The sequence below is a fragment of the Ziziphus jujuba genome, chromosome 4, assembly GCF_031755915.1.
Source record: "Ziziphus jujuba cultivar Dongzao chromosome 4, ASM3175591v1".
Classification (NCBI taxonomy): Eukaryota; Viridiplantae; Streptophyta; class Magnoliopsida; order Rosales; family Rhamnaceae; genus Ziziphus; species Ziziphus jujuba.
Window position 1 is genome coordinate 11,072,055 of NC_083382.1, and position 21,967 is coordinate 11,094,021.

General features: G+C 31.7%; 1 protein-coding gene across 5 annotated transcripts; it reads right to left on the reverse strand.

The window, feature by feature from the left end:
- Positions 1–227: 227 nt before the first annotated feature.
- On the reverse strand, positions 228–7,011 carry LOC107433902 (protein ACTIVITY OF BC1 COMPLEX KINASE 7, chloroplastic). Of its 5 annotated transcripts, none has more exons than XM_025067235.3 (19): positions 6,863–7,011; positions 6,680–6,761; positions 5,402–5,998; positions 5,120–5,263; positions 4,811–4,936; positions 4,456–4,543; positions 4,156–4,249; positions 3,636–3,729; positions 3,406–3,460; positions 3,195–3,286; positions 2,838–3,008; positions 2,621–2,677; positions 2,433–2,516; positions 2,079–2,163; positions 1,598–1,659; positions 1,399–1,473; positions 1,136–1,240; positions 532–673; positions 228–421 (listed from the first exon to the last, which is right to left on the reverse strand). In XM_025067235.3, the coding sequence occupies exons 3-19, from the start codon at positions 5,981–5,983 to the stop codon at positions 348–350; spliced, it is 2,130 nt and encodes a 709-aa protein (XP_024923003.3). In that variant the 5' UTR covers positions 5,984–5,998; positions 6,680–6,761; positions 6,863–7,011; the 3' UTR covers positions 228–347. The 5 variants fall into 5 exon arrangements, with proteins under 5 accessions (XP_024923003.3, XP_024923004.3, XP_060672556.1 ...); XM_025067236.3 differs by having other exon boundaries at positions 6,849–7,009; XM_060816573.1 differs by having other exon boundaries at positions 6,680–7,010.
- Positions 7,012–21,967: the final 14,956 nt, after the last annotated feature.

Here is a 21,967-nt window from a genome sequence, read left to right on the forward strand (position 1 = left end):
CCTTGTTTTAGGCCTCAATATATATATATATATATATAAATTTTTTTTTAACTTTTATTCTGTAATTTTATTAATTTATTATCATCAAATTTTAACTAGGCATATAATTTTACATGTTGAAGTGACAAATGCTATTTTCCAAATTTTGCACTGAAAAACAATTTCCCACTAAAAAAAAAAAAAATTGGTTTTGAAGCCATTCTCAATTCTATCATTTAATTGTTGGATGAATGAATATGGGTGATTATCTATAATAATATTATACTATATAGTTGGATAAAAATTACATTTTTGAAATGGAATGAAAATAAAATAAAATAAAATTATTACAATTGAATGTTGGAAGATCATATCATCTTCTCAAATTTATCAAGTTTCTTCACCCTCTGCATACATCTAACAAACAATGCCAAAAAGATTCCTGCACACAATCACACACCACATACACAAACCTAATTCAACTTCAAAGAAAACCAGAAAGAAATCTTTTTATGTGCAAGTCTTAGAAGGTTAAAAAGTCTAAAAGGTCACCTGCACCAATGAATGATCCATTAGCAATAACTTGACTGCCTTGTCTGCTTAGGGTGACCCCCAGGTTTATTAAGGTTCCTCCAAGAACTGTATACATTGTTGCCATCTGAAGTATGGTTGCTTTTCGAGCTGCTCTTTCCGACTGTCAAATGCAGGTTTTTCCATCCCATTTATTATTATTATTATTTTTTACTATGATAACAACATGACTAAATAACAATACTTATAGTCCTTGAGAATGATATCTTTAACATTTTTTTTTTCTTTTTGTCATCCCTAACTATCAGGTGTTAGCTGATAGTAGTTATAATTAGTTAGGCATCTTAAACAACTAAAACCTCGAAGGGAGGGGGGGGACAACAAAATTTGAAGTTGTATTCAATTTTGTGCTCATGTTTTTTTCATTTATTAACTTTATAGCTAACTTAGATGCCTAACAAACTTTTTAACTACAGCTAACTAAAACTTGACACAAACAAATTACACACAATTAGGTAGAGGAAAAAAAAAAAAAAAAAACAATCATGTTACTAAATGACACTTTATTTATTCATCGTTTAGAAACGCTAACAGCATAGCTTCTGAAAACTGATAAGAACAATACCTCAAGAACTCGAACTCGGAGTTTAAGATCTCCTGACTCAAGTTGTTTCACAAACTCTTCTATTCGCTGGACTCTGTATGGCATGGATATGGTGGAGGTTCTAGCCTGAAAACCACAATAGTTAAGCTTTTAAATACCAGTATTATGGACCTAATTAGCATTGTAAAATATTAAATGAGTTGCTTCACTTCCTAAGAGTTAGCATTCGACATATAACCAGAGCAATGAATTGAAGCCACAGGATTTCAAGTAAGATTTAGTACATCATTGGCTTGTTTCCTCAACTCTTGTACAAGTTGTGTCCCATTGCGTTGTGATTGCTTCATATCTAAAAGCTCCTGCATGTGGTATTGTCATCATTGCTAGGCTTCATACGCAATAACAGAAGACAGTCAAAGTTTCTATGCATAATGGTGAATCATAAGTTCAAACGTTTTCCTTTTGGAAATAAAAGAATGGAACCTGAGCATAAGGAGCAGCAATCTTCACAAAGGAAAAATCTGGATCAAGGATGTAACCTATGCCTGAAATTAAAAATAGAAGAAAAGATAAAAAAATAAATAAATAAAAGAAGTTGGATCAGAGCACAGATATCAGTGTAATTGTGGAAATTGGTTCATATTTTTACTTGCAAACTTGTGGTAGGGACTAGGGAGAACATTCAGTCAAAGTTTTGAATGTTGTATTTTCATGCTCTGGGAATCAGGGAGAGCTCCAACTTTAAAAGTGTCAGGATCATTAAAACACAACTAACAAGCATGTTTGAGATTTACAAATCCCTCCAAATTTATATACAATGTAAAAGTGTAATGGATGCCGCGCTTAAAAATCAATTCACCTCAAAATGAGAAGTAGCAGTGTCTCTAAATTTGAAGCGAAGCTATATATATATATATATATAGAGAGAGAGAGAGAGAGAGAGATAGAGTGAGAGAGAGAGAACCTTCCAAGGTTGAAAATGCCCTGATGACAAAAGCAAATGTTGTTGGAAATCGAAATGGTTGGTCTTGTGCAATTGCAAATAAATCCTGTCAACACAAAACCCACACTCGAAAACTTTAGAATCATGTAAAAAGTTGTTTAATCCCATCAAATATCGAAAAACATTTGTTTATTTGCTTTTCCCTTCCAAACCATTTTCATAAAAGTGTAATATGCAAGCCCAAATATCACCCTGGACCGCTAGACGTCATTGGATATGTTATTTTCCAGCATGTAACCATTGACTAAGATCCAAGCTTATAAGAACCTCATATGGTGTTGGTTGTGAAATACTAGTGTTGAAAATTCTATATACCTCCCCAATTGTAGCTAAAGTTTGCTGTTGGTCTGGTGTTTGGCTCAACATATTATCCAAAAAAAACTGCACAGATCTCCTAACCTACAAATAGGATAAAAGAACAACTTAGAACATGGAAAAAAAAATAATAATAATAATAAGTAAAGCCATTCATATGTACAGATTGGTAGTGGTATGATGCATACCGATGACATGTCACCTGTAGGCTGCAGTGCTTCAAGATCGATGAGACTTTTCATGACCTGCAAGGCAGTGTATGGAACAAGTTGCTCTTAATTGATATATCCCAGAACGTAAATAAACCTTTATATCATTTTTATGTGGCATTCGTTCTTGTGTAATTTAGAAGTATAAAACTTGCACTTTGGAAAATGGAACAGAATTAAAAGATAGAAAGTAGACCTTTCTTGCATCTTTCTTGTAAACAGAATAGAAAAGATCAAGTAATCTCTCCCGTGTAAAAGATTTGATCTCCCCCATCATACCGAAATCATAGTAGATGATTGCTTCATCCACATCAATAGCAAGATTTCCAGGATGAGGGTCAGCATGAAAGAAGCCAGTTTTTAGTATCTGAATAAATAGCAAAATCCAGTGAATCAATCAGATGAATGTAAGCTAATTATTGCATTTTTAGCATTGCAATCTTAAAAGGGACTGATTGAAAAATCCATAAAATCTTCTAATAAATTACAAACGCCATCATATGCATGACAAGAACAACTAGTCACATTAATCAGAGAGGAAAACAATCCTGACCTGAATCAAGTATGCTTCAACTGCACGAGACGAAATTCTAGAACGACTATAACCCCGCACGTCTAGCATTTCCAGCCTATTTATCTTAATGCCTGCATATCCAATTTGTGATATTATATTAGCTACCAACATAAATCTAATGCATAGTACCACTTATGATGTAGAAAACAAGATCTTAAAAAGAAAAAGCTCTTCAGTATAGGGTTAAAACCTGGTACGTACTCCAAGGTTAGCACCTTTGTTGCAGTGTATTCCCAAAATACCAGCTATAGAGAGGAAAAAACATGTTGTCAAAACAAAAGGGGAGCAGGCCAGTTCAAAAAGTAAAATTCTAATTCTCTAAAAAGATCAAAATGAATAAGGTTTGCAATCATATATATTAAGCAGAATAAAACTTTGGATAATTGTATAAGTTATCTAATAACATAGGAAGAAACATACAGGAACTCGAACCCACTTTATATTCCGAAAATCTCGGCGAAATCTGTCAGCATTTTTCCCTTCATTTATATAATCAATCTCTTGATACAAAATCCTGCAGTTGAAAAAGAGAACGAAAGTTAATCTGTCGCCTTAATTCACATTATATACTAGAGAAAACCAACCATGTTTTCTAGAACTATTCTAAAGAAGCTTGATTCAGAAATGTATAAACAAGTTTCTGCACAAATGTCTCAAACTGCAATTTTGAATAGAGAAGATTTAAGCCTGTTATCACTTAAACATGAGGAAAAAATGTTTTCTTTGCTTTTCAATATACATTCATTTTCTAAATATATTTGATCACACCAGGATTAAGTGTACACATTAACAGGCATATGAGGTCAAAGGAACAATAACCTAGGCCACAGGAGCACAGAATGTATGCATTTTGTCAAGTTCTTTACTTTATATATACAATTACTCTGGGAGATATCTCTAGAAGGCGAAAAATAGAAACTCAGAGATATTTACTACATACTTGGCACATTCTTTATATATACCAATCCAGTCTCTCGTTGGACCACCAAGAGTTTCACTTCTCTGAAAGTATTCTGCAATTAGCTTCAAATTTCCTGTCCAAGAAACAGACCAAAAAGAAATTACAAAAAACTGCAACATTTCCAGCAAATAACCTCAAAGTTTGATGCAATGATTTGAAAAGAATGTCATCATCATCATCATACATATAATTGCAACCAAAGTTCCAAAGCTACTGCAAATAAATTTAAAAGCAACTACAACATTCCACTTGTTCGAATGAAAAAAGTTCATTGCTTACGTAGATCAATGTCAAAAAGATTCTTGAGTCCAGTTCTTTGGACTTTAACAACCACTTTCTCTCCATTATGGAGGATAGCCCTATGGACCTAAAGGAAAAAAAGAAAAAAGAAATAAAAAGTAATTATCTCAACTATAAAAGTACAAATAAGTATACTTGGAGAATTGAATATATAAAAAAGAACAGAAACTCATAACTCCATAATTCACATCTTATACTGGTGAAGTGTTGAGCAGTAAAACTGCAAACTTTCTCCAACATGAAAAATCATTTCAGACTTCATGTTCTTCAAGATTAAGAAAGTAAGTTAAATAGACAAATACAACATGATAACATATAGGCATGAATAAAACACCTGACCAAGACTAGCAGCAGCTATTGGCCGGTCCTCAAATTCCTTGAACAGTACATTGATGGGAGCTCCCAGTTCACTCTCAATGAGGCCTCTTGCTTTCTCTGGTGAGAAAGCTGGGACCCTATCCTGATCATATGATATAAGAAATTAAGAATCACCCATGATTAACAAGACAAGAACAGTCATTGAGTTTATCTATCTTATTATCTAGAACATAATTACTCGATGCTAGGATGCTTGCATTATAAATCTTAACAATTCATAAGAGGGATCCTTAACATATTTACTTCAATAAAGATCAATTTATACCTGCAACTTGGCAAGCTCATCCACAAACTCGCGTGGAAATAGATCTGACCTTGTTGAAGATAACTGTCCAAGTTTGATAAAGGTTGGGCCAAGCTGCAGCACTCGTTCTCGAACCCATGCTGCAGTCTTCTGCCTTCTCTTTTTCTGAGAGAGAAAATTCTTTTAAGAATTAAAGGCAGAACAAGGCAAAACAAATCCAGGAAACTCTAGTTTAACTATGAATAGGTGTCAACACACACAGCAACCACAGGATAACATACATAAATTAGTCAAATAACCAACCTGCTTATTTTCTGTAAAACCTCCCAAATAGGCCCATTTTGCATTATCCAACAGAACACGTATACGTAATGAGATAACAAAGGACCAAACATCTATACTCCTCTGCCAGGAGTTATAGTTTTCATTGGCCCAACGGAAGCCTTCATCTGAGGGCAAAACCTTCAGCTCTTTCAATGGTGGAAGTTCTTTAGAGGTTCTATATTTTGTTGCCTTAACAAGTGCTGATGTAGGTTTAACTAGGCTTGCTCCATTAACAACTGAACCATTTACTTTCTCTACTTTATTTGTCACATTATTCACTTTATCTACTTTATTTGTTGATGGTGTTTTTCTTTTCACAACCTCACTTGCCGGTACCATTTTTACAGCTCGTCCATTGACACCGAAGCCCGATGGTGATTCAGTCTGTCGCATTTCCACATGAAACCTGGGAAACTGAGCTGTAGGAGGTGGATTACATGGTGGTCCCAAACACTTCGAGAATTTATTAACTGAAATTGAGCTTGAGAAACTGAGACTGTCTTGAGTTATCAATTCCACATTATGACAACAGCAGCTGTGAGAGGCCAGTACTGTTGCCATCTATGATGCAGAGACCTGAAGAATAAAATGGTTGAAGAAAATGTAACCCGCGTAATGCAATTCAAAAGGGAAACATCTTAAATTAAGTCAGGCACAGAAAAAGAAAGACACCGCTAGAAAAAGCCAGAGAAAGTGTTCAGATATCAAGTAAATTTGGAAACCTTAAAAGGATCCCAATAACAATGTCTATCTTGGTATGCAATCAACCATTCTCCTAAATATCAACTTGGAATTCATGCTAGATAACTAAATCAACAAATAGGTAAGCATTTTCTTTCCCACATATATACAACTCACTAATGGTTTTGAACTTTGATTACATTGCTCATGCCAAAAGAAATTTCAACCGAAACTTATTCAAAAATATGCTTACAATGAGGAAGACGCAAATGGTAAGGCCCATGTAAATGATAAAACAAGGGTGCAAATTGCAAATTCAATTAAAATTAATCAAACTTTTTAGCAATATCAACAATAAAAAATGTTGATACTCAAAAGAGAATTCAGAGCAACAGAAGCAAAGAAACTAACAGAGACATATAGCAAATTAATCCCAGGTTTTCCAGTTTCTCAGAAGCCAAACACCATAAAGCTTAAGAAAATTCAACTTCCTACCGTCTTTAGTTTTCTAAGTAAGTAAACAGAACCCAGATGCAATCATATAACCCAAAAAAAAAAAAAAAAAAAAAAACTCACTGGGTCACCAAGATTCAGGATCAAAACTCCAGTAGTAGTTCAAAACTCTATGATGTGGAATAATTGAATCTGATAGGAAAGCCTGAGATGTATAATATAGAATAATTAAATAAAAAACAATATATAATTATTATAGAAACATGTGCAAAGCTGGGCAGGAATTCTCTACAATAACTTGAGGACCTATTGAAAAGAACTTTGCTGCTTATTGGCGCTTTTTTTTGGTTTAAAAATGCCACGGGACTCCAATTTTGTCATTCTCGTATATAATTATGTATATATGATTTTCCTATTATTGGAAAATCCTATACAAAATTCCTAGAAAAAAGAATTATTTTATATGTGTATATATACAGTCGGTTTATGATGTGGATGGTCTTCATGCGGAGCACATTATTGGTGACAGTTTTTTATAGTATTGGTGACGATTTTCTAAAAAACCGTCGTTAATACTATGAAAAACCGTTATTAATACTGCGGTTTTTATATGGATCGTTCTCACCATAAAATTTCCACATATATCAGTCCATTTATGGTGCGGACGGTCCTCATACAGACCACAGTATTGATGACAGTTTTTAATAGTATTGATGATGGTTTTTTAAAAAACCATTGTTAATACTATGAAAAACCGTTACTAGTACTGCAGTTCTCATGCGGACCATTCTCACCATAAAATTTTCATATATCAGTCCGTCTATGATGCGGACGATTTTCATGTAGATCACAGTATTACTGACATGTTGTCCTGATTATATATATATATATATATAGGATTTGTCCTGATTATAATATGTATATTTCTTTTCATACAATATGTTGTCCAATAAAAATCTCTTGTAATATTTTATGGGACATTAGGATAGGATTGATATAGATATATATAGCTTCTATAATATGAATATTCGTATATAAATAGTATTCAAAATTGATATTTAAATAAAAAATAAAAAATATCAATTTTAAATACTATTTACGTTCAAATGGTCCGCATTAATCGCATTCAAATGGTCTCCATCGTGAAATTATTTTATACATAGATATAATATTATAAAAAAAGGGAGAGACGTGAGGTGGCTTATCGTGTTCAACAATAGAAAGTGCAGCAAAGTTGAGGCGTGCACTGGTTTCCAATTTCTATGGAGTCTTATGACTTTGTGAAGAAGGCGGTGTGTGTGTTTGACTTTGAGGGGTTGACGACAAAAACCACCATTCAGTTTCTTTTACGTGTTGGCCTTTCCAATCACGCACTCCCCACATTTATCGGCGACTGCTCCCCATTTTATTATATAATTTTTTATTATTTTGTTCTTTTTATTTTTATAAAATAGGTTTATATTTTTACTAAGAAATGAATTCCTTTCTTTTCCTTGTTTATACTTCAAAATAAATTTCTAACTTTTATTCAGTAATTTTATTAATTTATACTAATCTTTATTTTCAAATTTTAATTAAACATATGATTCTATTTTGAATCATATGCTTATTTTTTTAATTATATGTTTTGAATTTATCGATTGCAAATTATGTTGTCTGTGGAGAATCTAATAGTAAAAATTGCATATATTTTTCTAATACCAAAATATTAGTGTTGGGTATTAAAAATATATTTAGAAAAAAAAATATTAAAAATTTTTAAATAAAAAAAAAATTAATAAGGCAGGACAGGACCCGGGAGCATATGATACATGGTGGCCAACGAAAATGTCAGTACTTAACATGCGACAAATATTTTGTATATAAAAATTGGGAAGTTGGTAACCAAATAACGTGTCCCATTGGACCACCACAAACTTATAAAAATATAAACATCACTAGCTTTTTTTTTTTTTTTTTTTTTTTTTTTAAACAAAAGCTAATATAATAATAATAATAATAATAATAATAATGATAATAACATCATCTTTTAGCCAAAAAAAAAAATAATAATAATAATAACATCATCAATCCTCATGTTTTGACAACAATCACAAACAAGTAATGGATTTGGATCTTTTCAATTTTCGCTTTTTAATGTGACATTAATCACTAAATTGATACTTTTTTTATCAGACACTAAAATGATACTTGAAAGTCAATCATATTATAATTTACACGCAAGCAAAGTATCATTTCATGTGATGCCAAATTTTGCACTGGAAATTTCAAAATTTTTTTAGTTCTTCTTAAGGATGGATTGTAATTTGGTTTTTTCAACTTTTAAAATTTTGTAAATTTAAGTTTTAAAATTTTTTAACTTAGCGTTTTTGGGTTTTAATGTTTTTAATTTTTTGTAATTTAAATCTTATTTGATTTTGATTTCAAAATTTAATGGCTAATTCACATTATTAATGTTAAACTATATCAATTTCTAAACTAAAATATATTTAAATGTAAAATATTAAAATTAAAAGTAAACCTTTAAAACTAATTTTAATATTTTAAATTCGAAATTTGATGCAGCTTAATATATGTTATATGAAAACACTGTTAAGCTCAATTAGTCAAGAGTTAAAATTGTTCAAATTACAACAAAGTGCAAAAATAAAAATCTAAATTGTTGAGTTGAAAATTATGAATCTAAATTCTAAAGCTTCAAACATTAAGACAATAAAGTGCGATCAATGGCAGATCTAAGAAGTATTTCCAGAGGGGCACCATTAGAGAAATTAAAAACTAGAAAGAAAAATTAACTGAAAAAGAAGAAGTGAAATTAAAACAAAAAAAAAAATTGCAGCTTAACGTATGAATTAGAATATATATATATATATATATATATGAATTATTGAAGAAAATATTAAATCCAAAAATAAATTAAAAAAGAAAAAAGACAAAAAGAAGTGCATAAAGTGTGAGAGTGGAGAAGATGGAAAAGGAGCGACAGGGTGGCATACGCTTAATCATGGAGGATAAAACGGTAAATATATAACTCAATTAGAAGAAAATTAAAAAAGAAACAAATCTGGGGGCCACGTGCTCCTGGTCCAATTTGGGTTCCCCAGTGAGCACAATTTGCAGGAATTAAAAGACTCTTAAAAAAAAAATAAAAAAAAAATTTAAATTTTATAACTGGAATTAATTATTATATTAATTGGACAGTTTTGGTTTTAATCTTAATTTGTCCAATTAATTATTTTGTATAAGTTACAAAATTGTCAGTATGTATAAGGTCATGCAGTCTAGCATTTCATATATACTAAAAATTCTCTTCTCTTAAAGTTTAATTTTTATATGTATTTGGAAAACATGACATTGTGATTTAGTGTATTATCCAACTTTCATCATGCCATAAAGTAGATTTTTGGCTGCGACTTGGGAGGTTGTATCTTGGATACTTTCTGTACCGTCATAGCCTGCATGAAGGGAGGTTATAAAGGCTTTAGGACAAAGTTTTTAAATGTGATTTTCTAAACCAGGCTTACTTTCTACTTCTAATTATATTATTTTTATTTCTAGTTTAAATAGTACAAAACTATTTTATATAAAATTCACAACATAATGAACCCTTTTGTCAAGATGCCAACATCATCAAAGCAATACACATTTAATATATAATTGTTTTTTCTGTAAATTATTTTCCATTCTTATGATAGATAATATAGTAACATGTTAAAGCATATGTATGATACTTTGATTAATAATTTAAAACTAAATATCTAATTATAAATGTTATAATCTTATGTATTTAACATGTAATCATATCTTCAATTATAAATCTATATATTATATCATTATCTTTTAGGTTAATTTCATCCACCTTTTACGTGTGGTAGGTTTTGTTGTTTTAGACGTTAATAGTGTTTTACTGAGTTGTTACCGCTTAGTCAATAAATCCCTATAGTTAAGTTTTTAGGAGTTGTTAGTCATGAGTTGTAGTTTTTCCGTTTCAATTTGTTTTGTAAGACTATAAATTAACCACACTTGTTTTCAATTCAAAACAAGGAATTTTTTCTTAATTTCTATTTCTTTTCAAGAGTATTTTTAATTACTAACATTTTGGTATCAAAGCACCATCATTGTGCCCAATCGAAATCAGAAGTAACAATCTTCTATTTCTGTAGCAATTAAAGTATGACAACAAAGAGCTCCTTTATGCAGCCAACGGTTCCAAAACTTGATGGGCATTATGATCATTAGGCAATGCTCATAGAAAAATTCTTGAGATCAAAGGAGTATTGGGGATTGGTGGAGAGTAGGATTCCTGCAGCAGTAGAAGGTGCAGTTTTAACAAATGCACAGAGGAAAAGCAGTGAAGACTAGAAATTGAAAGATTTGAAAGTAAAGAACTATCTATTTCAAGCATTAGATTGTTCAGTTTTAGAGACAATCCTTAACAAGGATACATTAAAGGACATGTAGGGATTCTCTAAAACAGAAGTATCAAGGCACAACATGAGTCAAACATGCACACTTACAAACTTTTCAAAAGGAGTTTGAAATTCTCCATATGAAAATTGGAGAATCTACTCTTACCATTGCCAACAAGATGAAGGTAAATGGTGAGGAGTTGGGAAATGCTGCTAATGTTGAAAAGATCTTGAGATCCATGACTCCCAAGTTTGATTATGTTGTGTGTTCCATTGAGGAATCAAAAGATACAGACACTTTGACCATTGATAAGTCACAAAGCAGCCTACATGTTCATGAACAATGCATGAGCTCTCATGTTGACGAGAAACACACTTTGAAGATTACTCATGAAGATCAATTTGGAGGATGGGGTCGAGGTCATGCAAGTTTTAGAGGAGGAGGAAGAGGCAAATGAGCTATCAACAAGGCTGCGATGGAATTATATAATTGTCACATCCGAGGACATTTTCAATGGGAATGTCCAAGCCCAAAGAAAGAGGCAAACTACGTAGAAACTTAAGAAACTCAAGAAGAGATGTTGTTAATGTCCTATGTGAATATGAATCATATGTGTGGGAAGAATGAATATTTTTTAGATTTTGATGACAGTTTCAGAGAACCAACGAAGCTAGGTAACAACTCTAGCATGGTTGTAATAGGAAAGGGTAAGGTAAGGTTGCAAGTGAATGGAGTAGTCCAGATCATCATAGGTGTATTTTGTACGCCAAAACTGAAGAATAATTTGCTAAGCATTGGGCAATTGCAAGAAAAAGGGTTTTCCATTCAAGTTCAATGTGGAAAATTTCAAATGTGTCATCTTGAGATAGGGTTAATCATGGAGACGAAGGTGATTTCAAATCGAATGTTCATATTGATGCCATATCCCAACCTATAACATCTACTTGTTTCAACACAATTACATAAGATATGGTTCAGCTATGGCATTGCAAATATGGACATTTGAGCTTTAAAGGCTTAAAGACGTTGTAGCAAAAGAAGATGGTGAATGGTCTACCTCAAATGAAATCTGTTTCAAAGTTATGTAAATACTATCTGGTAGGAAAGCAACAAAGGGATCCTTTTCCTACAAAGAGCACCTAGAGAGATTCATAGATTCTTCAATTAGTGCATGCTAATATTTTTGGATTGATCAATCCCATTTCCAACAGCAAAAAATAGTATTTGCTAACTTGCACTAGTGATTTTAGTAGGAAAAACATGGTTTACTTCTTGATAGAAAAATCCAAAGCTTTTGCCTTTTTCAAAAGCTTTAAGATTCATTTTGAGAAGGAAATAAATTCGTTTTTAGAGGTTTGAGTACATATTGAGGAGGAGAGTTTACATCACAAGAGTTTATCCATTTTTGTGATGTAAATGGTATAAAAGACAATTAACAACTCCATACACGCCATAAAAGAGTGGAATTATAGAATAAAAATGATACCATTATGAATATGGCTCATAGTATGCTGTCTATAACAGCCAGTCCATTCGTATGAGATATTGTCTACTTTGGACCCTGCCGGCACGATTTTAAAAGGCCTTTCAAGGAAAAAGTATCCACACCCTCTTATAAGGCATGCTTCGTTCCCCTTTCAAACCGATATGAGATCTCACAATCCACCTCCCTTGGGGTCTAGCGTCCTCACTGGCACACCGATATGGATACTAGCTCTGATACTAACTGTAACAACCCAGTCCACCCGCATGAGATATTGTCCACTTTGAGTCCCACCCACACAGTTTTAAAAGGCCACTCCCTCTATTGCTAGTCTCACTGGCCCTGGCCACTGGCTCTGATACCAACTGTAACAGTCCAGTCCATCCGCATGAGATATTGTCTACTTTGGGATTCATCCGCACAGTTTTAAAAGACCTCTCAAGGGAAAAATATCCACACCCTCTTATAAGGCATGCTTCGTTCCCCTTTCCAGCCGATGTGGAATCCTCAAAATCAATTTAAGTCAACATATCCTTAAAACCATGTAAACTTCATATATAATTAAATCCTATAATTCATCAATATATTGTTTTAAAGTATTATGCTTCAAAAATATTTTTATGCATTTAAATATTATTGGATTTTATGCCACTGGAAACTTGGTATATTTGCATCAATGAGATTGTGCGAATGGATTTTAACATGATGGATTTACGATGTGGTTTAAAGAAATATGGATTAAAAAGAGGTATTAAATCCAGTGGTAATGATAAGATTTTGGTATTTGAAAATGGTATATATATATGTTTAGTAATTAATTTTAGACACACTCATACAGTACATTGTGAGATCCCATATCGATTGGGAAAGGGAATGAAGCATGCCTTATAAGAGGGTGTGAATACATTTCTCTTGAGAGGCCTTTTAAAACCATGCGGGCGGGGTCCAAAGCGGACAATATCTCATGTGGGTGGACTGGGCTTTTATAGTTGGTATCAGAGCCAATGGCCCGGGCCAGTGGGACTCTTAACTCGTGAGAGGCCTTTTAAAACCATGTGGGTGGGATCCAAAGTAGACAATATCTCATGCGGATGGACTAGACTGTTATAGTGTCAGAAAAGAAAGTTTCCAAAATTTTATGGCCAGAAGTAATCAACTGGGCTATGAATATCTTACATAAAAGTCCTATATTAGCAGTGAGAAATAAGACTCTAGATTAAGCTTGGAGTAGATTTGAGCCTTTAGTTGAGTATTTTAGAGTTTTTGGATGTATCTCTCATGTTCATGTGCCTAAAAATGAAAGAACTAAATTGGATGATAAGAACATAAGTTGTGTTTTTTGGGAGCTAGTGAGGAATCGAAGGCTTACAAACTTTATGATCCAACTTCACAAAGGACCATAATAAATAAGAATGTTGTATTTAAAGAAGACAAGAATTGGGTTTGGGACAAGAAGTATGAAGAAGACATTTTATGCGATTTGGAATAGGGTGATCATGAAGAAGGAAGCAAATCTGATTTTGATGATAATTTTGAAGAAAAAGATGAGAACTTCCCTAATTCTTTGATCAAAAAAAGTTCTTCTAGCTTAACTGAAGGGAGGAATAGAAGACCACCAGTCTAGATGAGAGATTATGAAACAAGATAAGGACCATATAAAGAAGATTATGAAGCTTATTTGGTAATGGTTGTAGCAGCTGATCCTATCCACTTTGAAGATGCCATCAAAAGTAAGAAATGGAGGAAAGCCATGGATGATAAAACAAAAGCAATTAAAAAAAATGGCACGTGGGAATTGGCGGAGTTACCTGAAAGGGGAAAGAAGATTGGAGTCAAATGGTTCTATAAAACTAAATTTAAAAAAAAATGGGGAAGTGGACAAATACAGGGCCAAGCTTGTAGTAAAGGGATACACTTAGCAGTATCGGGTAGACTATACATAAGTATTTGCATGTGGCACATATGGAGACAATTTGTTTAATCATCTCACTTGCAGTTCAAGGAGGATGGACTATCTACTAACTAGATGTAAAGTCTGCATTTTTACATGGTGAGTTGAATGAAGAGGTTTTTGTGGAACAACGTTGTCGTTATGTGCAAAGGGAACATGAAAAAAAAGTTTATAGGTTAAATAATGCAATTTATGAGCTTAAGCAAGCACCACATGCTTGGTATAGCTTTATATAAGCCTATTTCATGAATGATGATTTTGTGAAGTGTGATTGTGAGTATACTCTGTTTATTAAAATAAGAAAAGGAGGCTAAGTTTTATTAGTAAGTTTATATATTGATGATCTTATTTTTACTTGACAAGATGATTTGATGTTTACAGAGTTTAAAGATTCCATGAAGCAGGAGTTTGACATGACAGATTTAGGTAAGACGAGGTATTTTCTTGATCTCGAAGTCTTGCAAAAATCTGATGGAATTTTTTTAATCAGAAAAAATAAACATTAGAGATACTTCAAAGGTTTAGAATAGATAACAATAATCCTATTCATAATCTCATTGTTCCTAGTTTTAAGCTTGTGAAAGATGAATGAGGGATTAAGGTGGAAAAAACTTACCACAAACAAATTGTGGATAGTCTCATGTGTCTCATAACTACTCAATCGGATATGATGTTTGTGGTGGTTTATTCTTAGATATATGGAAAATCCGACTGAGCTTCATTTACAGGCAGCAAAAAGGGTGATAAGATACCTGAAGGTAACAACCAATTTTGGAATTTTCTATAAAAAGGGAGGAGATGATAATTTGGTCACTTATGTTGACAGTGATTATGCTAGTGATTTGGAGGATAGAAAAAGTATTTCGAGTTACGTATTTTTGTTGAGATCAAGAGCAATATCTTGCTTGTCAAAAAATCTAGTAATGCATGCTCGTACTAAGCACATAGATGTGCATTTTCATTGTCTTTATGAACTGACAAAGGTTGGTATAGTGGAGTTGGTGCACTGTAGTACAGAAGAACAGTTGATTGATGCGACGACTCAACCACTCACATTGAATGTTTTCTTGAAGCTACAGGGGCCGTTAGGAGCCTATTTTGAGAATGAAGTAAATTGAATGCTAGTAGCTTTCAGTTTAAGGGAGAAAATGTTTGGTTTTGTTATTTCATACGTTAGTAGCATTTTAGTGGGTTGTTACCACTTAGTTAATAAAGCCCTATAGTTAAGGGATGATGTTCCATGTTTTTAGGAGCTGTTAGTCATGAGCTATAGTTTTGTAGTTTCAATTTGTTTTGTAAGTCTATAAATTAGCTATACTTGTTTTCATTTTAATAAGAAATTTTACATTATGTCGACTTAGATATAATTTAATTCCTTTGATTTCAAAAATATCACCAACGTTCTTTTAAATTTTAAAAAACTATCATTTTCCTCTCTTGTTGTTTCATTCATATCCTTTAAAATGATATTATTAAAAATGACAAACGGATCGTGTTTTTGAAAAATCCAACCCAATCAAGGTGGATATGGAAACTATAAATCGATTTCAAGTCAGGTTGGGTTCATAATTTTTGTGCTCATTTTGGTTTCAAGTTATGTTAGGTTCAGGTTTACCGTATATATAGTTGGATATTTTTAAGGTAAAATTTTGCCAATTTTGAATTTTTCTTTACAAAAGCTAATGATCAACTCCGACAAAATACAATTAAACCAAGTTGAATTTTAATAGAGATGGATTGTTATTGGATCGGATTGGATTTATCCGAATTTGAGTAAATCCAATCCAATTGTTATTTTTAAATATTATCCACATCTTTTATAAATTATAAATGCTATTTGTAATTTTTCAAAATCTAAAAAATTATATTATAATTAAGACAAACCTTGTAATGTCCAATTATAATATTCTCTTTTGTCTTTCACCAAAAAAATATATGTCTATTATTATCCAAAAACAAAGCAATAATCTTTATACATACATATATATATATATAGAGAGAGAAATGTTACGGTACGGTTCGTCTGCATGTGGACTCACACCAAAACCGACGTTTTTAAAAAAAAAAATATCAGCTTTATTGTGTACACATATACAGCAAAATCAACGTTTTTTTAAAAGCGTCAATCTTGGTGTAGATCCGCATGCAGACGGACCGTATCGTAGACTCTTTTTATATATATATAGTAGTTCTACAGTGTGAACCATATCTAAACCGATATTTTTTTTTTATATACGCTGTATACATGTATATATATATAGCAAAAATCAATATTTTTTTTAAAAAAATGTTGATTTAGGTATAGTTCGTATATAACAAATCTGTACCATAAAATCTTTATCTATATATATATATATATATATATATGTATGACATGTGCTTGTCATGACAAAAATGAAATGTATTTTTGGTCTCTATCACTTGACAAGATAGTGCAGAGATGTGAGGTGATGGATATGTGATTTGTCCACCCCATTCATGTAAACTACATGCGACAGTGGTCAAGTGGGTTGGTGATGTATGCATTTCTTTCTCTGTACTTGTAAACCCAACTTTTCCCCTCCATTATTTGCACTCAGAGCTATTTTTTGATAAATTTGCACTCAAACCTATTAGGATGCCGTCTTTAGAAGATAGAAGATGCCAGATTAAATCCAACCATATAAGGATCAGCTAAAGTACAATTTGTTCTTTAATACTTGTATGTAACATAACTATAATGATAAATTTCACTTTAACCCCCTTTATTTTATTTTCTGTTTTTTTTTTTTTTGGGGACAAATGCATTTCAATTTTGAAAAAAATTTCACTATAACATTCTCCCATTTCATTTTAACCCATTTTAATAGTCAGCGTATATATTTAATTTAAAATGATATTTTTATCCTTCATATATTATTTAGTTGTTTTCAAATGGCAATTGTACTTTTTCCAGACATATTATTTAGTTTATATTTAAATCTGTCTTAATTAAACCTTTTGTCAAAATAGCAACATCATCAAAACAATACACTTTTAATATATATATATATATATATATTGTTTTGTGACTAATGATTTAAAACTAAATATTTAATCATAAATGTTATAATCTTAATGTATTTAATATGTAATCATGTCTTCAATTATAAATCTATATTTTATATCATTAACTTTTGGATTATATTCATCCATCTCCTACAATATTTGACTTAAATACATTTTAGTTCATTTTATCAAAATGCCAACATTATAGAAACAATATACATTTAAATATATAATTAATTTTTCTGTAAACTATTTTCCGTTCTTATGATAGATCATATGGTAACATGTTAAATCATATGCATGGTACATTCATTAATGATTTAAAATTAAATATTTAATTATAAATGTCATAATCTCATATATTTAATATGTGGTCATGTCTTCAACTATAAATATCTATTATATCATTATCTTTCGGGTTAATTTCATCAACCTCTTATGAGATTTGATTTAAATACAATTTAATTCCTCTAGTTTCAAAAATATCAATTTTTTCTTAAGTTCCATTATTTTCTTATTGTTTCATTTCTTCATTTCTTATTGATTCATTCACACCCCTTAAATAATATTATTAGGAATGATAATCGAGTCGAGTTTTTGAAAAATTTGACCCAACCAGGGTGGGTATGTAAAACCATAAATGGGTTTTAGGTTGGATTGGGTTCCTAATTTTTGTGCTCATTCTGATTTAGGATAGATCCAGTTTGTGTTTACTTGTTATATATCGATATATTTTTAAAAGCAAAATGTGATAAATTTTGAATTTTGCTTTACAAAAGATATCAGGTGGGTTAGGCTGAGGAACTCGACAAGTCAAGTCGGCCGAAACTCGATTAACAATAAAATTAGATCGAATTTCAATAGGCGTGGGTTGTTATCGGATCGGATTAGATATATTTAGGTTCGAACAACCTCGATTCAATTGCCATTTTTAAATATTATCTACACCTTTTTAAAAATGATAATTGTAATTTTTAAAATTTATAAAATTAAATTGTAATTAAAATAAATTTCATAATATCTAAATTTAATATTCCCTTTATCTTTTAAAATATATATATAAATAAAATAATTTTACGGTACAGACAGTTTGCATGCAGATCATATTTATGCAGACAGTTCGCATATGAACTATATTCAAAATCGATATTTTTATTAAAAAATATCGATTTTGATATATACAATGTATATATATATATATATATATATAAAGCAAAATGTAATAAATTTTGTATTTTTCCTCACAAAATCTATGGGGTTTGGGAACCCGATGAGTCAAGTCGACCAAAACTTGATTAACGACAAAACTGGGTCGAATTTCAATAGGACATATTGTTATCAAATCGAATCAGATTTATCTCGAATTTAGATAATTCCAACCTAATTGCCATTTCTATATATTATCCATATCCCTTTAAAAATATTAATTGTAATTTTTAAAAAGCTAAAACATTAAATTGTAATTAAAATAAATCTGAAAATCTATTCCCTTTTTATCTGTTACAAAATATAAGATATATGACATGTGGTTGTCATGCAAAATGAGAATGTACTTTTGGTCGCCATCACTTGAGAAGAGAATGCAGACTGCAGAGTTTTGAGGTGATGGATCGGTGAATTGTCCACCCCATTCAAGTAAAGTACGTGCGACAGTGGCCATGTGGGTTGAGGTAAAGTAGGCCTTTCTGTTCTCATATAAACTCAAAAGTTTTTCCGTTGTCATATTTGCACTCTTAAGCTATCAGGATGATGTCCAAAGAATTAGCTAAAGTGCAATTGTTATTTAACATAAATCTAATGATAAATTTCACTTTAACCTCTTTATTTTGTTATTTATTTATTTCCTGCATAAATGCATTTCAATTTTGAGAAATTTCACTGTATCCTTCTCACACCTCATTTTAGCTCATTTTAATAGTCAAACTACCAGTCAACCTATATATTTAATTTAAAATACTATTTTTAACCTTTATTTATTCATTTATATATTGTTTAGCTGTTTTCAAATAGCAATTGTAATTTAAGTTTTATAGACATATTATTTAGTTTATATTCAAATCTGTCTCTGCATGTTTGTATGTTGTCGGTATCAAAGTCGTGACACAAAATATAGCTTCAAAAGATCAGCCCATGAAATGTCAAGTCCAATTGATAAGAAGGTAAATGAAGTTTGTTAAAAGGCCACTCTATTGCCTCATAAGGCTGGATTTCCCAAATAGTACTTGTGGGGAGACCACTAGAAGTTTTTTGTAAATTTGGGCTGGCATGATAATGTGTTCCATGTTCTTTTGTCGGGAAACCCACATAACCAACTAAATTCCACTCATGCTCGTTAGTATTATAGGACAACTCCAATAAATTAATTTAAGAAGTTAGTGTTGTATAAAATACATGTTATTACCATGCACTGTAGACAGAAAGACATGTCAAATTTTTATCCTATAACTTTTACTTACGGTAACAAGGATTTTTTTTAGTTGCTATCTATCCGATAAATAATTTACTTGATAGGAATTGGATCCAACTATAAATATTAAACTAAAATATATCAACAGGATCAATGGTTGCAAGTGATACTGCAATAGATTTGACTGAACCAAAGACTTTAAGCAAAGAATGTTCAAAACCAATGAATATAATTAGATACACAACCAAGCCTAGTTGATAGATGTTTGCACATAATATTCACTGGTTTACACAACTAATGTTATGACCACCATATAATATATCCCAAACTTTCCATATGCATAGTTGAAGAGATAAGATATTTGACTATCTTTCCAATATAAACATGGTATTCTTGTCTACATTATCAGGCAAACTCCAAGAAATTCTGCCCTGCAGGTTAGTAGAATGGTTTCACTAATGGCCGCACATATTATGCAAGTCAATAACATTTCAGCTTCTTTGGATTCCAAATTAGCCCTTTTCATTTCTTTAGCCGCTATCCTTGCTGGAATAACCATGGCAATGAGACTGTGCAAGTGAACAAGAACATAAACAAGTCCTAGAAGATTTAGCCGCTGTATCTTTAGCTCGGCTTCGTTATAAGCATTTTACTGTTGAATAGATGAGCATGAGAGCGTAACATAAGAACCACAGCAGCAAATTAAATGCGCTGAAATGAAAAACTATCATTCTATTTGGCTTTTCAGCAATCCCTTAAAACTTTAGTTACAAAAGCTAAGCAATATTATGCACTGAAGCATAAGAGGGTGATATTTGTTTATAACATAACCAACCAGGTCACTATGTTCATTGCATACGATGCTTGACATAATTTTACAGACCTTTTAGACAAAATCTTCTAATGGGAATGGGAAAGCTGCAACTGGTTAAGAAAATCTTACAAATTTCTTTACTAGTACAAGACCTTCGTAACAAGTGTATATGAACAAATCCATATTACTATCTTCAATGCCGAAACACAAAATGTTAATCATGTAGCCCGCATTGCAGTATTTTCTCTATGAGAAGATAACCTTGTTCAGCATAAATGGTTTACTTATGTAAAACAGCAATATTAAGTTTGGTCTGTTTTAATACCCTTTTGGCTTGGCAATGGTGCTTCAGGAACAGCTTTGCCTTCATGCTGCAAACAGAACATAAAAAAATCAAAATAAAATGCCAAAAATGAGCTTATTGTGAATAAAAGTAAAAAAAGAAGGCTGGCACATACAAGGCCCTATCAAGTAAGCTCCTACATAAATTGAATTTTCCAACATATTTGCTAAAGATCGATCTTTGTTCTCAATTCTCATGTGTAGGGGTCCCAAAGTGCTACAAAATGTTCACCCTGCAGATCTAGAAGAAAACCATATATCTTAATAAATCCTGAAAGCATTTTATAATATGGATACATGAAAACTCAACAAGAAAATTTAGTCCTCGAAAATTCTAAGCCTTTTATATCATTATTCATCAGTGAAGCTTCTCAACTCGGATCAGCAGAGTTGCATCATGATGTGGAATCTAAAGAAATGTTAAAAAGTGCCTGATGCCCATATCAGAAAATGTATATCATATAGAAAGTAAGCAAAAAGAATATGTTAGTTTTGACAGCAATCTACTTGCATTATTTGCATTCATGAAAATAATAAATTTACGAATATGGTCCTTAACTCTTAACAACACCTGGATTTTCAAATGTCAGACCTTGAGTTTCTCAACCATACCAACATTTGGAGAGGCTCAATAAAAAAAGAGTTAAATTGTTCCTATACACGCCTGCTTATAAAAAAATGTAGTCACCCATCAAGGAACAAGAACAAGATATAAAAAATTGAACTTATTGAGCCTCTTGTAAACTCTAATCTTTTTGTCCATCTTAAGATCAAGACCGCGGTACTCAGGCTGCAGCTTGATTCTCGGGCATACTGGTGTCCCTTGTATCCTTGTATGCATGCTTTTTTTTGGTTAATATAACTCCCCCTTTTTTGATCAAAAAAAAAAAAAGAAAAAAGAACAAGGTATCTAAACTATGGAAATGTAGCATTGTATGAATGAGTTTTTGAGACAACTAAGAAATTATTAGATGAAG